Raw genomic sequence first — 18,201 nt, 5'->3', positions numbered from 1 at the left:
GTTTAATTATATATAATCTTCATCTTCATTAAATATTATAATAAGCGACATCACTTTACTATTATAATCGTTATCAACATACGCAAAGTGCATCTAAAATCATGAGAAATAGCTCGTCCAGCATAAAATTATCGAAGACATGGGGTGGACATTCGTCGGAATTAAACGACAAAATGATAACCTTTATCCATAGCGAAAAATCTGTCAGCCGAAAAAAACGAAGTACTTTGTACATAATTTATAAATAAAACAATTCAATTCTTAAGGCGACAACTGTCACACAAGATAAGAAGTAAGAATCTCTTCAAACAACATACGGATAACATCAGCAATGTCATTGGCTAACTTCTCGCAAGTCTTTTTTGAATTTTCCTCGGAAAGTTATAGTCCTTTTGGATAAGATGAAACAGAAAGGAAAAATTCTAGGAAAGTCTACTTGGTGAACCCTGAAAACGAAATAGAGCGAAACACATAACGAAGGAGCAGACAAAAAATACCACGTGTAAACATGAGTTCCACTAAAGTAGCTGTTTAGAGAAACAAGGATGGAGAGAGACAGAGCGTCCACGATTAAACTTCAACTAGTTTCAACTGGTTCAACAAAGCTTGATCTTGCTGTGCAACTCTCAAGCCACCAAAGTTCCTAAAGCAACCAAAAATGGCTACCATGCCGTTCTCTGCTTCTTTAAATGGCCTTTCTCGAACAAAAATGTACCCAACTTCTTATCCTCTATGGCCTTCAATGTATTTATCGATCCCATCCTTCAAAACCTCGATGGGGTCCTCCAAATCAGACATTTTCCAGAACGGGCTCTCTCTGCAACAACCAACTTTTGCTGGGTTCCTTGTGAAATCTCGTTCTTTGGCAGTTAACGCCAGATCGACTATGGATAAGACTATCTATGATTTCACTGTCAAAGTAAGTGTTTCAGGGAAGAACTCCTTAATTTTCGTCTTGTTTAAATGTAATTTTTTTTGGGAATTGTGACTCTTCTATGAGGTCTTCTGAGTTCTGGTTAGTGGCTCTGGTCTTAGTTGAATAATGAATGATTGTCACATATACGTGCATCATGTGTGTGTGTGTGCGCGCAAGTTTACAGCCTTTAAATTTTAATTTGTACGTGACAGAGGAAAAGAACCGAACATTATGAACTGGTATGTGCCTGCTCTGTCCTCTATCAGTATTAGAGGGAGTTCAGGACGGCTGAATTTGGGAAAGAGCGTGTAAAATGCATGCGTGAGTGTATATATATATTGTGCTTATGCGTGGAGGTTGTTGATGCAGGATATTGACGAGAAGGATGTTTCTCTTAGCAAGTTTAAGAAGAAGGTTCTCTTAATTGTTAATGTTGCCTCAAAATGGTATTGACACCTGAATGATTATTTGCAGCAATGATTACTTGTGTTTAAGTTGAAGTTTATCTTCTTTTTTACTATTTAAAATCCCGGTTGCTGCATCAATACTCGTTTCAATTTGTCACAACGCTTTTTTTTTTTCTTTTTTCAAATCACAGTGGTTTGACGACTGCAAATTACTCAGAACTGTCTCACATATATGAAAAGTACAAAACTCAAGGTATGTTATGGTTAGTGGAGGATAGTGTCTACATTTTATTTATTTCATTTTTCAGATCTTTGACACTTGCACCCAAGTGAACCGTGATTAATGTGTCTGGCTATGTAATTTCAAGAAATGTGTAACGTTCATGGATGTAGGGATTAGTCATACTTGGTAGTTCGTTTCTGTCTCTCTTATTGTCCTAGAAATATGGTAACAACCCATCAACACTCACTGTTCATTTTGTAGAAGTCCATGAGACTTACTATTGGTTTTATAATCCCATTGATGTTTCTTTCACACACTTGGAGATTTATAAACTTGTGGAAGAAATTGCTTTCTCATTAATAATGATTAGTCCTAAATTGTTTCTGAATGCAGGATTTGAGATTCTGGCTTTCCCTTGCAATCAGTTTGGCGGGCAAGAGCCAGGATCAAACCCAGACATCAAGCAGTTTGCATGTACAAGGTTTAAAGCAGAATTTCCGATTTTCGATAAGGTGTGTTTAATATATTTTTTTTCTTCTTCTGTAAAAAACATGAATGGACGAGAGTTTTACTGAAGCAGTAAGATCGTGCACAACAGGTTGATGTCAATGGGCCAAATACAGCTCCAGTCTACCAGTTCCTGAAATCAAGTGCTGGAGGATTTTTGGGTGATCTTGTCAAGTGGAATTTTGAGAAGTTTTTGGTTGACAAAAAGGGTAAAGTTGTCGAAAGATACCCACCTACAATATCACCTTTTCAAATTGAGGTAATTTTCCTTTTCCTTTTCCTTTTTTCACATTCAGTTCTAGAGTTAGTTCCATGATATTAGATACTGGTTGAAATCAATTATTTCAACAACCACAAACTACTAGCAATGTCAATAAAACTGTTTACCCTACTCGAAATATTTCAGGACACAATTATTATAAAGTGCAAGATTTTCGAACTAGGTCATATTCAGAAGCTAACATGAGTGCACTAGACCATCGGTTTTGCATCTTAATTTTTGACACTTGGAGCTCTAACATGGACAGAACTAATTTAGATAAATAGATATGAAGTCAGTTTAATCTGATGGTTTCCCAGATTTATTGGTGGAGAGAAACATATTAGTATCCCTTGCTTATATAAAGGTGTCACCGGTTTGAATGTGTTGTCGATTGCAATCTTCTTGAAATATATGGATGTCATTTTCCTAGGCTAAACTACTAATAGGTTCAAACTTAAGAAGAATCATATCTAAATTTGAGCACATACTACCAACATTTGTGGGAGATCTCTGGCTATCTACCATTGTATTGCTCACACCAATAGACATCCTGTGGATATTGAAAAAACAGGAACTGGAATGCAAAGATGAATAAATCATTGGTATCATTTGGTGATGCATTTTCTGTGTCTGAGACAAAGTGGCATGGAAACTTGAACTTCAATTGTTTTACATGTAAAGAGCGTTGGAAGAAATTGTTCCCTGCTTCTCTGATCTATTGCACAAATTATTTCAGAAGGATATCCAACGGCTCCTTGCTGCATGAACATAGAGCTGCAGAGGCACGCATTGATCATCAGCTATGCTAAGGGGGAAGAGGAATGTATGGAGTATACATTATACGCAGTTTTAGCTTCCATGTAAAGTTATTCGTGATTAATAATTATAATATTGCTTTCTTCCTTTACCCTCCCCACCTTTTGATCTGCTTTTTGTTCTTAATAAATAGGCTCTAATACATATCTACAACGATTGAGCCCCCTTCAAACCCAAATAGGAGACCTTTTGAACTTTTCTAAGTCGGGTTAGGATGATACCACGTTAAGAAGAGTTCTCAACGAAGACTCTTCTAGATGTTAAGCGTATCCTTGTACAGAGTTTATTAGAAGAGTCAATATTCTAGATGGATTACACTTTTGAAATGTAGCGTTGGGTTTTAGATGCACCACAAGTTTTACTTGTGTTTCTTTAGATGGGAGTGATCTTGAGCCAAATGACATTGAGTCCATATATTCAGGCAAGATTCAAAATCAAGGATCAAGATTTTTTTGAAGTATCTATACAAATATTAAGACCTAAAATGAGATAAACATAAACAAATGAAGTTAATTATACAATATTTATAGACAAGACGAGACGAGACACAAGAAAGATTGGGGGGCTTCATTCAATAATTTGGGGCATGTCTAATTCTCCACAAAAGAGCATAGAACACACATCAGGTTGTATTAACACGTAACCTGAAGCAATTCAGAACTTACTCATGAATCACTGTTAAAAAAGTTCGAAGTTGTAAATTTGGAATCGAAATACATCTAAAGCTAAAATATAATTTAACAAAAAAACACTCTTGGGTTTATTACAGGAAATGGAAGGAAGCTTCTTTTCATAGCAATGTGAACACCTTCTTTTTATGGCAGTCTCTCTGGCCCAATTACATGGGCATCTCTTCATTCCAAAACATTCCACCTTAATTCTCCCCCCAGGAATAACTCACTTTGGCCGTCTCCTCCTATCTCTGTCTCTTTCTCTGCCTCTATCCCTTTCATGGTCATCCCTCTCTCTGCTTCCACTCTTCTCACGGTCCCACTCCCTCCCTCTCTCATTTTCAAAATCATGAGTCCTATCTCTATCCCTGTGCCTTTCCCTGTCCCTGTCTAATGCATTTTCCCTTTCCTTGTCTCGGTTCAAGGATTTCCATGGTGGGCTCTCACTTTGGCTTTGGCTGCGGTGCCGCTTTCTTGAAGTGTCTTGGGCATCATTCCGTCTGTCCCTCCTTTCAGAAGATGTTCTTGCTGCAGCTTCAAAGTAAACGAAAAATATTTTATTAAAATAGCCCCGAGCATGAAACATTAGGACTTTTAGCCTGAACATGTGCTGTTCAAATTTTAAGAAAACAGATTACAATGCTTACAACTAAGCCCAGATCAAATCAAATGACATTAAGTTAAAAAACATATTTAACAGTCATTTAATTTATACAGAAACTGCATAATCAGCAGGAGCATCACAAAGAATAGGCTGCTTTCACTGGAACATGTTAAACACCAAATCCAATCCAGTCTTGCAATTTGCAAAGAACCGTTCACACAGAAGCTAAACAAGGACTAAAATAAAAATCTATGAAATAGTTCTCATTGAAATCCAATTTGTTTTTCTTAGCAACTTGTCGAAATGGTTCTCATCCCAATTCTTAGAAGGCATGGAAAGCAATAGATAAACCTATATATAGCACAAAATAGTAAACAAAACAATGTGAGTGGACAGATATTCACAAATTCAACCATGTTAAATCTTTGCCTGCTTACAAAATGAGAGCACTTACTGTTCCCTGAAGAATCGCCTTTAGAATCTAATAACCCATATTCAGATTGTAACTGTTGCCGACGGATAGCAACCTTCTTCTCAATTTCATCCAAACTTTTGATTCCCCGCTCTTCAAGGGATTCACGATATTCTATCAAGGCTACCTCTAGACGTCTCAGCTTTTGTCTGTAGCAACATAAGAACAGTCAAGAACTGTAAACATAAATAGACCACCAAAAAAAAAGCAATCTACATAATTCATGGCAAGCAGGGTGCATTAGACGGTAGATGTAAATGAACTCATGTACACCTTTTCTGCATAGCATTCGAAAATTGGAATATTTAAGCTCCATCACACCTTAAAGGAAAAGAAGACCAAAGGGAAATTCGAAATAATTTTTGACAGGTGCAAGGTCTTATCAGAATTTTTTGATAAATCATCTTTTCTTGAAAGAATGAAACTATGACTGCACGTTACAGTGGAAGTATGAACTTGCCTTTGCTCTTCATTCATTCCAGTGTCGGGTTGTGTTGGGATGCTCGTACCAACTGCAAACTCCATCTCATCAGCCTTACCAGGATCATCACCAGCATTCTCACTTCCAGAAGATGAGTAGCTCAACCCCAGACCCTTAGCACTACCTTTTTCTTCATCATCACTTTCATCATCCTCTCGAGCCCATTTAGATGCCGGCAGGATGGGTTCAATTTTCTCTTTCTTCGAGAAAGCTTTTAGTTCAGGCTGCAGAATGGGAAGGGTTGGAGCCAAAGGAACAGACTCTTCGCCTTGTGACTGCAAATCATCCTCCCCGTGACGACTCCATCCATCCAGACCCACTTGCTCTGCTTCAACAGTCATTTCTCTACGGCTATGGGAATATCTGCCAGAACTTGAATGGCTCTGTGCATATTTCAACTCATCATCAATTTCATAGACCCTTTGTTTTTCAGCCTCTTCCAGACTTAGCAACCGTGCAACCATCATTTCTCTACCACCAACAAGACACAATCCATTATGTCTGCAACGTCTCTCCAGCTCAGCGAGGGGAAGATTCATTAGCTCCTTCATTGCTGCTCCTTTGTCCATTGCCAATGCAGTGTCTTGGTTGACCTTAGCCCCGTCACCTGTATCTTCAGATCTATTCTTTTTTTCTAGTTCAGGTGCATCACCACATATGGAATGATATGGAATGACACCAGAGCTCCCAGGTCGGAGAAATGTAGCTCGTAAACCATTAACATATGCGTCCGAAAACAAAAACCAGTCTGACCATACTTGCAACACTTTGAGCACCCGTTCCTTTGGAATTTCAGACAGATTTTTTGTAAGTTATAAATCCTCATTAAAAAGCACGAAAGGCACAATCCAAGTATGTGTATACAATAAAGACGCCTATCTCGAAGGAGAAAGGACAAGAATTTTCAAACAGACTTTTCAACAAAATCAGAAACAAACAAAATAAATTAGGAAAGACTGTAAGCCCAAAAACCAAGAAATATACAGCCCACCTTAAGAGCCTCAGCGGTAATCCTTCCAGTAATGCTACGAAACAAATCATTAAAACTTTCCATAATGTCAGGTAAAGTTGTTTCAAATCTGGTGCGGTATGCAGATGCATTCTTTACAGGAGCACTACTATTGTGAAGAACATCAGAAACAAGCATAAGCCTAGCAACTTTGGTTGGAATGGGAGTTTCCTTAAGTGTCAAAGATTCCGTCAGAACTTCAACTATCTGCAGTACAGAATATATCAATAAGAAATTGAATCACTTCACATTTTTTAACAGTTCAGAAGTTTCATAAGCTGATCACAGCTGCGTCTTTCTCTCTCTTTTTCTATTATTTTGTGTTAACAAAAAAGCAGCTTGTCACTAGCCAAACTGTGGTAGTGTGTGGAAACTATCAATAGTAGAGTAAATGAAATCAACACACCATGTGATTAACATCCATGAAAAAAAACATCGATAACAGGTGCATAATTAAGCACCATTTGATACGGTTTGAAATTGGGGGTACAATTCCTTTGTGCCATCCACAAAGTAACTGTGGTATGGGTAGCTTTTTATTTTTTTGATGTCGGGGAACCTCTCCAAGGCAAAGGCCCTTCAGAACCACCCCTGCAGAGTAAACCCAGGTCCCGTGCACCGCATCCTCAGAAGTTTCCCTACACGGAACTGGTTAAATCGCTAGCTTTTCACCAGGGGGTGTGGCCCCAAAGGATTGTTTGCACTCATGAGGTGTTGAACCTTGGACCTTGAAGGGAGTGATACCCCAAAACCAAGACCTTCACCACTTGGGTCAACCCCTTGGGGTTTGGGTAGCTAAATTAAGTGACCCAAATTAAAAAAAATAGTATTACCTCTCCAGCTGCATCAGCATTATCCAGGGCAAACCCCATAGCTTCCTTTATCTGACTCCTCTCTAATGTTAAAGCACGCAGCATATCCTCAAACTCATCCCTCTGTGCATCAGTAAGTGTTCTTTCCAGTTCCACCCGCTTTAAGCATTAATGAAATAAAGGGAGAGTCAAAGCATGAAACAATGTTGAGAAAACAAACTAATTCTGCTCGTGGATTTAACACTGAAAAATACCCTGCTTCTTCCTGCAGCAAATGTGGAGCCAGACTCCTTTTCGTGCTCTGGGCTTTTTACTGTCGGCAGAGGTGGTGGAATCCATCTAGCAAATATAATAAAACAATGTATCACATCGTTCTTGTAGTCACTGAAATAGGAAACAATGGGTGACAGTACCTTCCGCTTCCAGTTATCATGATAAAAGGCTCTGTTCGCCATCTTTGAAGGGTATCACCCTGCATTCATGCCAATATATCAAAAGACCAATATCTCCAAACCAATATGCGTTCGGAATTTTAAGAAGAAGGAAATCACTCTTAAGAACAAAAGTTAATTTTATTTTTATAAAAAATGTTTGAAAGCATTATAAAATCTACAAGGAGAGTGACACATTTTGATTCAGGCGAAAAAGAGGATATCCCTCTTATTTTGGTGGCTGAAATGAAAGATGATAGGATGTACCTGAACAAAGGAATAGAGCCGCCAGACATAGTAAGTATGTTCCTTTGAGCCAAGATCAAACAAGAAGTTGAAGAGATGACTCCCACGACCTCTCTCCATGATAGCTTGTTCAAAGGCACATCCTCCATCCAGAACATATAGAGCCATTGTGTCAATTACATGGCGGAGATGATCGTCATTGGGTGTAATGACCATTATATCGGGAACATTTGGGGTAAGAACCTGATTACCATAAGAAACAATTAGCAGGACATAGGTAAAAAAATTAACCCAAACCACTGGCTTAAAATTAAGTATAAATTATAAGAATAAAGCACCCCCCAAATTCCATCTGGAATGCCAAACTAAAGTGAAGACAACATTAATCCAGAATGAAGCAAAGACATGATAATAAACTGGCAAAAAGTCTCTTAGAACCCTTTAAGATAACCTCAAGTCCGCAGCAAATGACAGAATCTTCGGGACTTCAACCGGTGCACTAAAAGATTCAGATAGTACACAAACCCCGCAAACAAGTCACCAAGCCATAAAACCCAATTCTCCAATATCAATGAACAGATTTTTCCTTCATTAGAAGAAAGCCAGGTCATGTTCTGGAAAATATCCTTTTGTAAGACTTTCCATTGATTTCCTGCTAATGGCCTTTTGAGAATGCTGATCACCCAATAGTTCAAAAGCTCATGGAACTGGTCATGGAAATATACTTTACTTTTTCAACAAATAATTGATGGAAAATTTTCCAACGGATGTTATGGTTTTTGTTTTTCCCAATAGTAATATAAATGCGAGAATCTAGCATAAGTGGAGGGCATGAAGACTGAGGATAGAATCATATTCAGGGTCATACAGCCCTGTTACACAAGCTGAAATTGACTCACAAACTGGGACAAATAAATGTGTTTAACTTCAACAACCACAGCTGTGGAGTTTTAGTATATCATTATCACGTCCATAAGTAATACTTAGCTAATTGAAAATGAAAAGAGAAAACCTCACAAGAAAGTGAAAAAACGCACAAACAATAAAACTCTCTCTAGCTCCTGTGGTGGCCCAAAACAAAGATCATATTTTTAGTAAAAAAGGGAAACGAGCAATAATTCAAAAAGGAAAATCCTATCGTCAATATTGTAGCATAACTATGGAATTATAATATAAAAACGAAACAATATAGACTTAACTAACCTACCAGTTCAGAATTCTGACTTGGAACAGAAGTGACTGGTGGACCTGATGGACCAGACAAAATTACAGTGCTACCCTGTCAACCAAAAATGTAAATTAGGTATCAGTCATTTCATTTATATTTAACAAGTAGAAAATCATAGTATCAGCCCTTTTGAATTCTTCATTTGATGATGAGAATAGTGAATGAAGAAGCAGTGTTGGCATTCTTGCAGGTGTGGAATTGGGCCCAAATCAAATACAAAAAAAAAAAGAAAAAAACCTTTTTCCCAATAAGCCAACAGCATTACACCATAGGGATACTTTGAATAAACTAGAGTACATATAGGTTACACCAGTGCTAAAAACCTTTTCTCTAGAAAAGAAGTAAATATATTCATGCACACACTCATTTCATCAAAAGCATTGTTTAACAGACCTCCTTACTCCTGATGGCCATATGTCCTGGTGGAGGAGCAGGTAGCGCTTGCGAAGGTAGAGCGACTGACTTACCCCATCCAATCTTCAACTCATATTCATAAACAACAACTCCTGCACATAAAATATTTTTCTTCAATCCCTTAACATCATTCCCTCAGACATAGTTTATATATTATAAAAGGAGATATTATTTCAAGTAAACAACAAAAATCAATCATAGAGTCATGAGTAATGACTCAGAAAATAAATTTTTTTTATAGGTGCAATGACTCAGAAAATAATGACTAACACAAGTATAAAAACAACTTTGGTATCCCAAGTATGATGGAAGATGTTATTTGTTAGAAGGGTAAAGTTGTGCTTTGTAGCCGCAAACAACATTATAAACATAGGAGGCAACTCAACTATAGATATCACAAGCAATATAATTTGAGAGCAATCATCCAAATTATGGCAAAGATGAACACATTTGAAAAAACCAGACCCTGCATTTCATCCTTTGCAGCCTGTCCATCAGCTCTATTCATGAAAGCTACAAAGCCACAATTTCTTTGCCGCCTACGCTCCTCTTCAGTCCTAGGCCACATTATCTTCACACTAGCAATGGGTCCAAATCTTCCAAAAGTCCGCAGAAGAAAATTTTCATCAACCTTGAATTATTAAGAAAATAGGAAAAAGTGAACTTGACATGTCATTATTCTCAGAGGCAACAGGTCATAAGAAAGTAAAGAGACAAACATATTTAAAAACAATGATCTTACCTGGGGTGAGAGATTTCCAACATAGAGATTAGTAGTTTGCGGATCGCCGTCATCAAATGATCCGGGAAGCTTTCCACTTGGGTCAAAATCATCAGGCAGTTCATCAAAGCGAGTAGATGGCTGAAAACATTAACCTTATAAGCTTCAACTATGTTTGAATAAAAATGAAAGATGAGAAGTTGATGCAAACAGTTCAGCACATGAAATAGAGTACTGACGAATTGGTGTAGTGCAAAAGAATCCTAAAGGAAAACTTCTGTGCTGAGATCACAATGTAGAATCAATGTGTAAATTAAAGGGAGTGTGACGCATGACACCTATTTGGATAAGTTTCCAGAATATACCTGACAGTCTTGCTTGACAGCTATATAAATACAGGAAGAGAAAAATATATAGATTGATGAAACAGTGATGAAAGTATATATAAATCGTCAAATGAACTAGCAATTGCCTTTTCCAAAAGATTGAAAAGAAGCAAGCACAAAACAACACTTACGGCAGAATTTTCATTGTGGCGCCCATCACGCCAATGATCACGCTCTTGATTTCGCCTCTCCCTCATCTCCTGCTCATGCTTCAGTTCCTCCATGAAATGATCTATATTCCGAGACTTCCCTTTTTCTTTTTCCTTTGGCTTGTCATCCTCCTTCTACATGTTTGAACGCATTTAGGATTAGAGATACTAGAAAATTACTTATAAAGGCTAAAACATAAAATTCATAACTTCCCATCTATTACTAACTTTCTTTTCAGATTCTTTCCCTTTAGTTGCCAAGGGAGGTGGTATGAAAGATGGAACATACCTGCAAAAAGAAAATTAGAGGAAAAGTTTCATACTACAAAGATGTTTTCACAATAATAATAAAAAAAAGGACAAAAGAAAAGACAGATCTGAAAAGCTTTTAACTTCCTAGTGTTACCACCAGGCAAACAACTATGCCTTCTACACGGCTAGTCCAAATCCTAGAGAGAGGAGATTAAACACAAAAGGGTCATCCTCCAAGCGACTACCACTGAATGATCTCTCAATTGACCTGTCCAACAATCTAATGACACTCTATCACCTTCTAAGCATAACCCACTCTACTTCGAAAAGGCTTGAAATCACAGTCTACAATGCCCTTGCCACTTCACAATGGCAAATAAGGTTCTTTTAGCCATTGCTATAACTTACATTGTTTACACTGTAAACAAAACATGCACAATTATATCAGTGAATTGCATTAAAAATGTACCTAAAAGTTTCTATAGCTATATTAACTAAGCAAAACTGAGTTCAGAAGATATAAATGATAACAAATGCATAGGAAGAAGAAACATTAACTTAGAACATCACCCAATGGACACCAACCAAAATCGACAAAGATATGGCAATAAAGGAAGCAGTTAAAATGGGGAGAAAATATACTTACAGCTGCTTTCATTATTCATAAACAATCCATAGAAGCAAGCAGGTAAAGTCCCAGTGACTTTTACACTCTTCTTAACTATATGATTGTAATTCCCAAGAATCGCATAACCAAAATTGGAGTTGCTCTTCATATTTATCACAAGTAAAATTCCATAACAGAGGGTACAAGAATGAGTTTTTGAAAGGAAAAATCTTTTTTTTTAATAAGTAACAAATTTTATTAAAAGCGCAGAGGGGCGCAACCCAAGTATACAGGAAATATACAAAAGGATTCCACCAACTAGCAATAAGGAGAAAAAGAGAAAAATTCCTTAGTCTAGAAGGCTGTAGAATAGGAAGTTGTAATGAGCAGCAACATAGAGATTGCTGAAAATAATGACTTTTAATTCTGTCATCGTCCTCTCACAGTCTTCAAAGGTTCAAGCATTGCATTTTTGACAAATGCACCACATTAAGCACAAAGGGACCATCCTCCAAAACTCTGAATTTATGCAATCATCACAAGGATTACGCCAACATGTCAACAAATGCGCCGTTTTCTGAGGCATAAATGCTCCGTTGTCTGGGGCATAACCACCTCAAAACCAAAAATGCTAAATACCATTGCCATAAGCACCATTGGGAGACACTTATCTACATTTAGGAGGCAGCAATAACATGGTAGATAACAAATTATCAATTGCAAGTTTCACCTCGAATACATTCTTCACTAACAAAAAACCTGCTCATATTTTTCCATAATCTAGCACTAATGGATGAAAATCAAAATAGAATAGTACACAACATAGTTGATGCTTTAGAGTACAAAGCTTCCCTGCCATTCATTAAAAAAGTTAACTTTTTCTTGAGTCATTATTTTTTATTGGTAACTTTTTCTGTGAATCATTATGGTCAAAGTTCATAACATTCTTTGACCTAAAAGGATAGAAATCTCAGAATCTCACAATATAAGGGTAGATGATTACCATATAACTTACATGCTGCCTCAATCAGATGTTACATACATAAAGTGAATGAAAGTAAGAATAAGTGAAGAAAACTGCAACTTTGCAAATACTGAAATTTCAGCTTGTTTTCTCAATCATCTTTATTGGTTTTTCTCTATAAAAACTAGAATCAGAGCATCTCAAATAATTCTTGAGGCAGTATAAGGTTGAAGCTGTGGCTATTATGACCAAATATTTATCCTATTTATGATGCCTAATAAAAATAGTATTGCAACATGGTTAATCAAAAGCATTATTTACCTACTTCCCTTCTTTGGAACAGATACCCCATCTTTGGACTTTTCACCTGCCATCCGCGAATGAATAAAAAGGCCCATGCTTTTATTAATTTGTCCCCATAACAATAGAAAAACTATTTATTTATCCGTTTTTGAAACAAAACAAGAATAAACATATAATTGAAAACTGAAACTATCGGAAATTAATATAAGGCAAGATATAGTTTTAATGTGACACTAACCTTCAGAAACTGCCTTCAGTTTCTCATTGGGGTTTATTGTTCCTCCTCGAACAAAAGTCTTTGACCCAGGCGTAATATCCCCTTGAAATGATTCCACAAACTCTTGGTATAGTCGAGCCGTTTCATCTTCTGCTCTCTGCAAAACAAATTGCAAATAACATATCAGTAAGCCGCTTATAAGTGAAAATCTATCGGCTCAGCAAGTTTAGTAATAATAATGTAAAAGAATCCATACCTTTTTCCTTGCCTCTTCTTCCTCTCTGTGCTTCTGGAAAGGCGTCTTCTTCCGCGTAATGGAGAAAGAACTCATCTTTGCATCCACTTCTGAAAACCAATTTTAAAAAAGAATGCGCCAAAAATCATGCACTCGACTCCAAACTATTGCAAATTATGCATTCAAGCTAAAACGCCAAAGTCATAAATATCCAAATTTGAGACCCATGCCGCAATCTAAAAAACTCGTCCAAATTTCATAAATCCATACTACGTAAATGCATTAAAAAAAGATATACGATTCTTATAGAATCAAAAAGGATATACGACCAACATCAGGTAGCTGAAAATCCCCCATAGTTTCCATTTAGAAAAGGAAAGAAAAAGCAAGCTGATATACTTATTTTCGAGCAAGAAATCAGTTAATTCAACTAGAATTTTGGACAAAGAAAAACTTGAATAAAAACCCAGAAACTCGTTGAACTCAACCCACAAAAAGTCTAATTTGGAAATCGAAAGCAAAGTAAGGTAATGATAAAATAACGAACCGAGTCGTACGGAGCGGAACGATTCGAATCAGTGACGTTTCTAGGGTTACAGAAGAAGACGGCTTGCGCGAGTTCGGAGAGAGCTACCAAGCCGAGAGGGACGTGGCGGATCGGAACGGAAGACCGGAAATGGCAGGAACAACCAAATTAAGAGAGGTCTTAACAGGGGACCGCCCCGCCAGTCTTGGATTAGCCTTTAGTGGAGATAAGTAAATCACTCAAAAGACTATTGAGTGGCCCAGTTCTGGCCCAAATTATAGGGTCTTTGGGCCATTTCGCCGCATTTGTTAAGCCCATCTCTGCCTGTAACTTCCTTTTTCTTTTTCCTGAATCGAACCTGCGTTGTGACTTGTGACGTAGACAACAACGTATATTTTTTGAGGCACACGTTGGTTTGCAATGACACGACTCAAAAATTGTTCCTACGTTTTCCGGCAATAAATAGACAATTTACTGATTTAGGACGATCGCAATCGAAAATATGGTCTGTCATTGATTAGAGCATGGTTGCCGCAACACAATCATTTAAATTTTAAAATTTATCTTTTAAATTAAATTATGTCATGTTAATCGTATGTGGTGTAAATTTTTTTCAAATATAATTATTCTTCACAGAATCATAATTATTCTTCATAGAATCACATGAATGGTTACCCACGAGGAGGATACCTCCGAGGATAACTGTTTTGTAATAGAGCCCGAATAACTTCACCGAACAGTATATTTCAGTTTTGTATTTTTGTTTTTTTTTTTATGTATTTTTTTAATCATCATAAATATCTTTTAAAAAAGTAAAAAATTTACAACATCATTAAAAAAATACTTTCTTAATTACTAAATACAAAAAAAAAAAAAAAATGAAGAGGACCCAAAACATTTCTCTTTGTAATATGCCTCGTGCCATGGATCTGGGCTGCCTGTGGCTCCCCACGCATTTTAAGTAACTTAAAATTATTTATTATATTAAAAATTTAATGTTTTTTTAACTCTTTACCAAGCATATTGAGACCTAATCTCAAACTCATCTTACAACTATCCACAAATACATTTTTCTCGACGAGTAAGAAAGACAATTTTATTAAATCGAATGAAACAGGCAATGCCCACAAGAAGTGTATAAAAAAAAAAAACACCTAAATACATAAGAAGCGGAAAACAACAACAAAAAGTATGAGCAGAAGCTCGGTTAATCACTCAAGCAGAAAACCAAAGCAATAGAGTGCAAAAAAAAAAAAAAAAATCAAATTTCCTCCAAATTATGCTCCTTATCACGCTATCCACAAACATTTCTCACATACTTTCATCTCATCTTACATTTAAACAAATAAAGAAAAGCTTATAATTGAAATTCCATAACATTACAAATGCGATGCTCTATCCTCTGATCTAAGTGGCCTCATCTAACAAAGATTACATTTATAGGAATTTAGTAAACGCAACAGAAAGGAGAAAAATAAAAAATTTGAGAGAAAATAAGTAAAATAACAAGCACATCTAGATAGAGCATAATCTAGAAAGGATGCTCCCTCCACATACCAGGGGGTAGCGACAGTTTATTAAAGACAGGGCTCACTTGGTTTAACATGGTGAATTGCAATTTTGTAAATAACATTCAGCAGCCTCCAAATCGACATGGGTAGGCACCACATAATACTCAATATCATTGTATGTGCTGATTCCCAAAACAGATGAAAATTACTCTTCGGATTTAAGCAAGACCACTGCTTCTCTCGAAGTTATTGAGTAGAAACATGGATTACTCGTACCCAGGATACCCCCTCCCTCTAAGAAAGTATCAAAGAAACAAAAATAAGATCATAAAAATTGCAATGAAGAGTTTCATGAGGTACTTGCACCATCTTCACTATTTTTATCTTGGTCTTTTGGCTGGTCAGCATTAGCTGGCTTCTCAAGAGTCAAGATGCGACCAGTCATAGGATCAACATGACGTGTATCACGTGGTCCACCTTTCCGTCCCATTGCCATCATTGGTGGTGGAGGCAGTAACCCTGACCTGAAAAGAACCCGTTGCACAGGTTCTGAGGGTTGAGCACCAACAGAGAGCCAATATCTGCAGACCATAAGGACAAAATTAGCAGAACAGAATTATAATGGAGGGTCAATTTTCAAATCAGGGTGAAAAGCACATAAAGTGGCAAAGACTTGTAGGCGGCTAGGAAGTGATGGTCTTCTTGAAAGCAGCTCAGCAAAACCCATCTTAGCATCTAGAATTGGAGAGAAATGGCCCCAAACTGCAATTTCTGAAAAACCAATCCACAAGACCTGAAAATGGCTATAAAATCAAGTCAGCCTATGGACTGTATGGAGCATCTTTAACATCTGAAGCATGATTTCCAAGAGCATGGTTCAGGTTGAAGAATATCCTCAGCTCAAGCTTACTCCAGATTGCGCTTGAAACTTAAAAAAACATACCATCTTAGAACCCTCAGCCATACTGCATTGCCTTCTTGGTCCTTCATACTCTAAATTTAAGTGTCTTCCTCCACTCCTTCCCTTTACAGCAATGACTATGGGGTTTCCCATGAAAGTTCATCTCCTCAATCCTTCCATGCATATAGAAATCAACTTCGAGCACATCCCAGGCATATTTTTCCTTACTTCGGTGGTCTGACTGTGCAGACCAGGTTCACCTGCCAACCATGCTGTTACCTTGACCTATTTCTGCCTTTTTTCTCTGCCTCTCATCCACTCTTTTCTTTTATGTGCACTATTTGGTCTTTTGTTTATCCAACAACAAACCTATAACAAATAAGTCGACAGACAACCATACAGATATTTCTAAGGGCGTATATTATTTAGTGTACATGTTTCTTCCTCTATTTGAGGTCCAAACTCTAGACACTTGGATCACCAGATAGCCGCACCAACTGTTTCATTCTTTTCAAAACCTGACCTTTGCAGTATGAGGAAAATGATAGCAAACGAATGACGTGTGTGTAGAGAGAGAGAGAGAGAGAGAGAGAGATTATAGGTTATAATGTGCAGCTACCTCCACAACTAATTTTAAATAATGAAAAACAAAGAGGAATGACATTTACGTTTACAGCTCTGAAAAATTAAGTTATGCTTATTTTAGCTGAGTATTCAAATCATATTTCTTGAAATTAAGAAAGCAGAATAAATTCAAGAATATTATTACTTACTTCACCCTTTCGAAATTAAGACCCATTCGTTTGCCTCCATCTTGGCCTACACAAATTAATACATATATCAAACGCTAAGAAAATCACAAATCATTAATATTTTCATTTGTCTAATATTCCAGAAAACTTGAAAATGAAGTTTACCTAATATACCGCTTTCGTCTCTTTAATGTAATAAGTAAAAAATTTAAACGCTACAATTTCTCACCGACCAGACAGTGAACCTCTGTTGGTTAGCATGCAAAATGACTGGGAAGACAGACAAATGGCAACGATATTGCCAGACCCACTTTGTGCTTCCACAGTCTTTTGCAAGCATTTAATTAGAGATCTGCAAGGACGTGGAAGCAACAATAGCAATAACCTTACCCATGTAAAATAGAAATCCAAATATTAAAAAGTTTTAAATTTTCTCCCTAAACACGGAAATCCAACTTCCCCTAAGCCCGAAATCGACACGAACGGAAATAAGATTTTTTCAAAACTCTACACTTCATCTAAACCGAAAGGAAAAATAAATAAATGATTGGGGAATTCAGATAAATTCAAAGAGTCGTTTTTATTTCGGGGTCTGTAGAGAGAGAACCTGGCAATGGATTGTAGTAGCCTAAAACTTCAAGATGCTTGCCATCGCGAGGAGATCTGCTATCAGCAGCCATGACACGGTAAAATGGCTTGTTTTTGCATCCGAACCTCGATAAGCGGATCCTCACCACCATTCTCTTTTTCTTTGACCTCGATTTCCTCCTATCCTTCCAGACTTACAATTAAAAAGAAGCGTAGCTTATAGAAGTAGAACCCCCATTTGCTTGCTAGGGTTCTGGATTTCTCTCTCTTTCTCGCGCTCTTGTAAAAAAAAAAAAAACAAAACAAAAGAATACACTAAGAACTTATTATTTCCAGCCCAACATTACGGGCTTCAGAGCTTGAGCCCACACCGTGACACTCTTAACAAGCCCATAACTACTAGTACCTTATTTCTTTCGTTTTAGTTAATTAAATGCACAACGCCAACATACACGTCCAAAATATAAAATAATTATAATTGATTTTTACAGAAGAGAATTTGAGTTACAGGAGGAGGTTATAGTTATTGGAAAATACTTTAACTACAAATGAATTATACAAAAGTAAATTCACAAACTGATGTGATACAT

General features: G+C 37.0%; 3 protein-coding genes across 4 annotated transcripts; 1 reads left to right on the top strand and 2 right to left on the bottom strand.

Moving 5' to 3' along the window:
• Positions 1–420: 420 nt before the first annotated feature.
• On the top strand, positions 421–3,231 carry LOC109001005 (phospholipid hydroperoxide glutathione peroxidase 1, chloroplastic-like). The gene is made up of 6 exons (XM_018978110.2): positions 421–919; positions 1,286–1,362; positions 1,515–1,576; positions 1,940–2,058; positions 2,145–2,312; positions 3,052–3,231. Exons 1-6 carry the CDS (start codon positions 659–661, stop codon positions 3,079–3,081), a joined length of 717 nt encoding a protein of 238 aa, XP_018833655.2. The 5' UTR covers positions 421–658; the 3' UTR covers positions 3,082–3,231.
• A 438-nt stretch (positions 3,232–3,669) lies between these two features.
• Positions 3,670–14,060, bottom strand: LOC109001003 (protein RRC1-like). Of its 2 annotated transcripts, none has more exons than XM_018978107.2 (18): positions 13,881–14,060; positions 13,355–13,443; positions 13,120–13,255; positions 12,900–12,945; positions 10,984–11,044; positions 10,738–10,890; positions 10,242–10,361; positions 9,965–10,130; positions 9,479–9,591; positions 9,065–9,136; positions 7,879–8,100; positions 7,594–7,652; positions 7,435–7,519; positions 7,202–7,339; positions 6,351–6,575; positions 5,339–6,141; positions 4,861–5,027; positions 3,670–4,336 (listed from the first exon to the last, which is right to left on the bottom strand). In XM_018978107.2, exons 2-18 carry the CDS (start codon positions 13,427–13,429, stop codon positions 4,029–4,031), a joined length of 2,949 nt encoding a protein of 982 aa, XP_018833652.1. In that variant the 5' UTR covers positions 13,430–13,443; positions 13,881–14,060; the 3' UTR covers positions 3,670–4,028. The 2 variants fall into 2 exon arrangements, with proteins under 2 accessions (XP_018833652.1, XP_018833653.1); XM_018978108.2 differs by having other exon boundaries at positions 3,670–4,330; positions 13,881–14,053.
• A 1,130-nt stretch (positions 14,061–15,190) lies between these two features.
• Positions 15,191–17,928, bottom strand: LOC109001001 (30S ribosomal protein S16-2, chloroplastic/mitochondrial). Its single transcript, XM_018978105.2, has 3 exons — positions 17,631–17,928; positions 17,045–17,090; positions 15,191–15,951 (listed from the first exon to the last, which is right to left on the bottom strand). The coding sequence occupies exons 1-3, from the start codon at positions 17,761–17,763 to the stop codon at positions 15,720–15,722; spliced, it is 411 nt and encodes a 136-aa protein (XP_018833650.1). The 5' UTR covers positions 17,764–17,928; the 3' UTR covers positions 15,191–15,719.
• Positions 17,929–18,201: the final 273 nt, after the last annotated feature.

This window comes from Juglans regia, chromosome 8, assembly GCF_001411555.2.
Source record: "Juglans regia cultivar Chandler chromosome 8, Walnut 2.0, whole genome shotgun sequence".
Taxonomy (NCBI): domain Eukaryota; kingdom Viridiplantae; phylum Streptophyta; class Magnoliopsida; order Fagales; family Juglandaceae; genus Juglans; species Juglans regia.
The sequence above is the reverse complement of the archived record's forward strand: the minus strand, read 5'-3'. Positions and strand labels throughout refer to the sequence as shown.

Bases quoted from the DNA above. Each gene is read 5' to 3' on its own strand.
- LOC109001005 (XM_018978110.2), top strand. From the start codon at position 659: ATGGCTACCATGCCGTTCTCTGCTTCTTTAAATGGCCTTTCTCGAACA. The intron at 1,363-1,514 runs GTATTGACACCT...TTCAAATCACAG, and splicing joins GTTAATGTTGCCTCAAAATG to TGGTTTGACGACTGCAAATT. The intron at 1,577-1,939 runs GTATGTTATGGT...TTCTGAATGCAG, and splicing joins TGAAAAGTACAAAACTCAAG to GATTTGAGATTCTGGCTTTC.
- LOC109001003 (XM_018978107.2), bottom strand. From the start codon at position 13,429: ATGAGTTCTTTCTCCATTACGCGGAAGAAGACGCCTTTCCAGAAGCAC. The intron at 10,891-10,983 runs GTTAGTAATAGA...TCAAACATGTAG, and splicing joins GGAAAGAATCTGAAAAGAAA to AAGGAGGATGACAAGCCAAA. The intron at 5,028-5,338 runs GCAAGTTCATAC...ATGTTGCTACAG, and splicing joins GGAATGAATGAAGAGCAAAG to ACAAAAGCTGAGACGTCTAG.
- LOC109001001 (XM_018978105.2), bottom strand. From the start codon at position 17,763: ATGGTGGTGAGGATCCGCTTATCGAGGTTCGGATGCAAAAACAAGCCA. The intron at 17,091-17,630 runs GTTCTCTCTCTA...TAATTTGTGTAG, and splicing joins CTACTACAATCCATTGCCAG to GCCAAGATGGAGGCAAACGA. The intron at 15,952-17,044 runs GTAAGTAATAAT...TATGGTCTGCAG, and splicing joins CTTAATTTCGAAAGGGTGAA to ATATTGGCTCTCTGTTGGTG.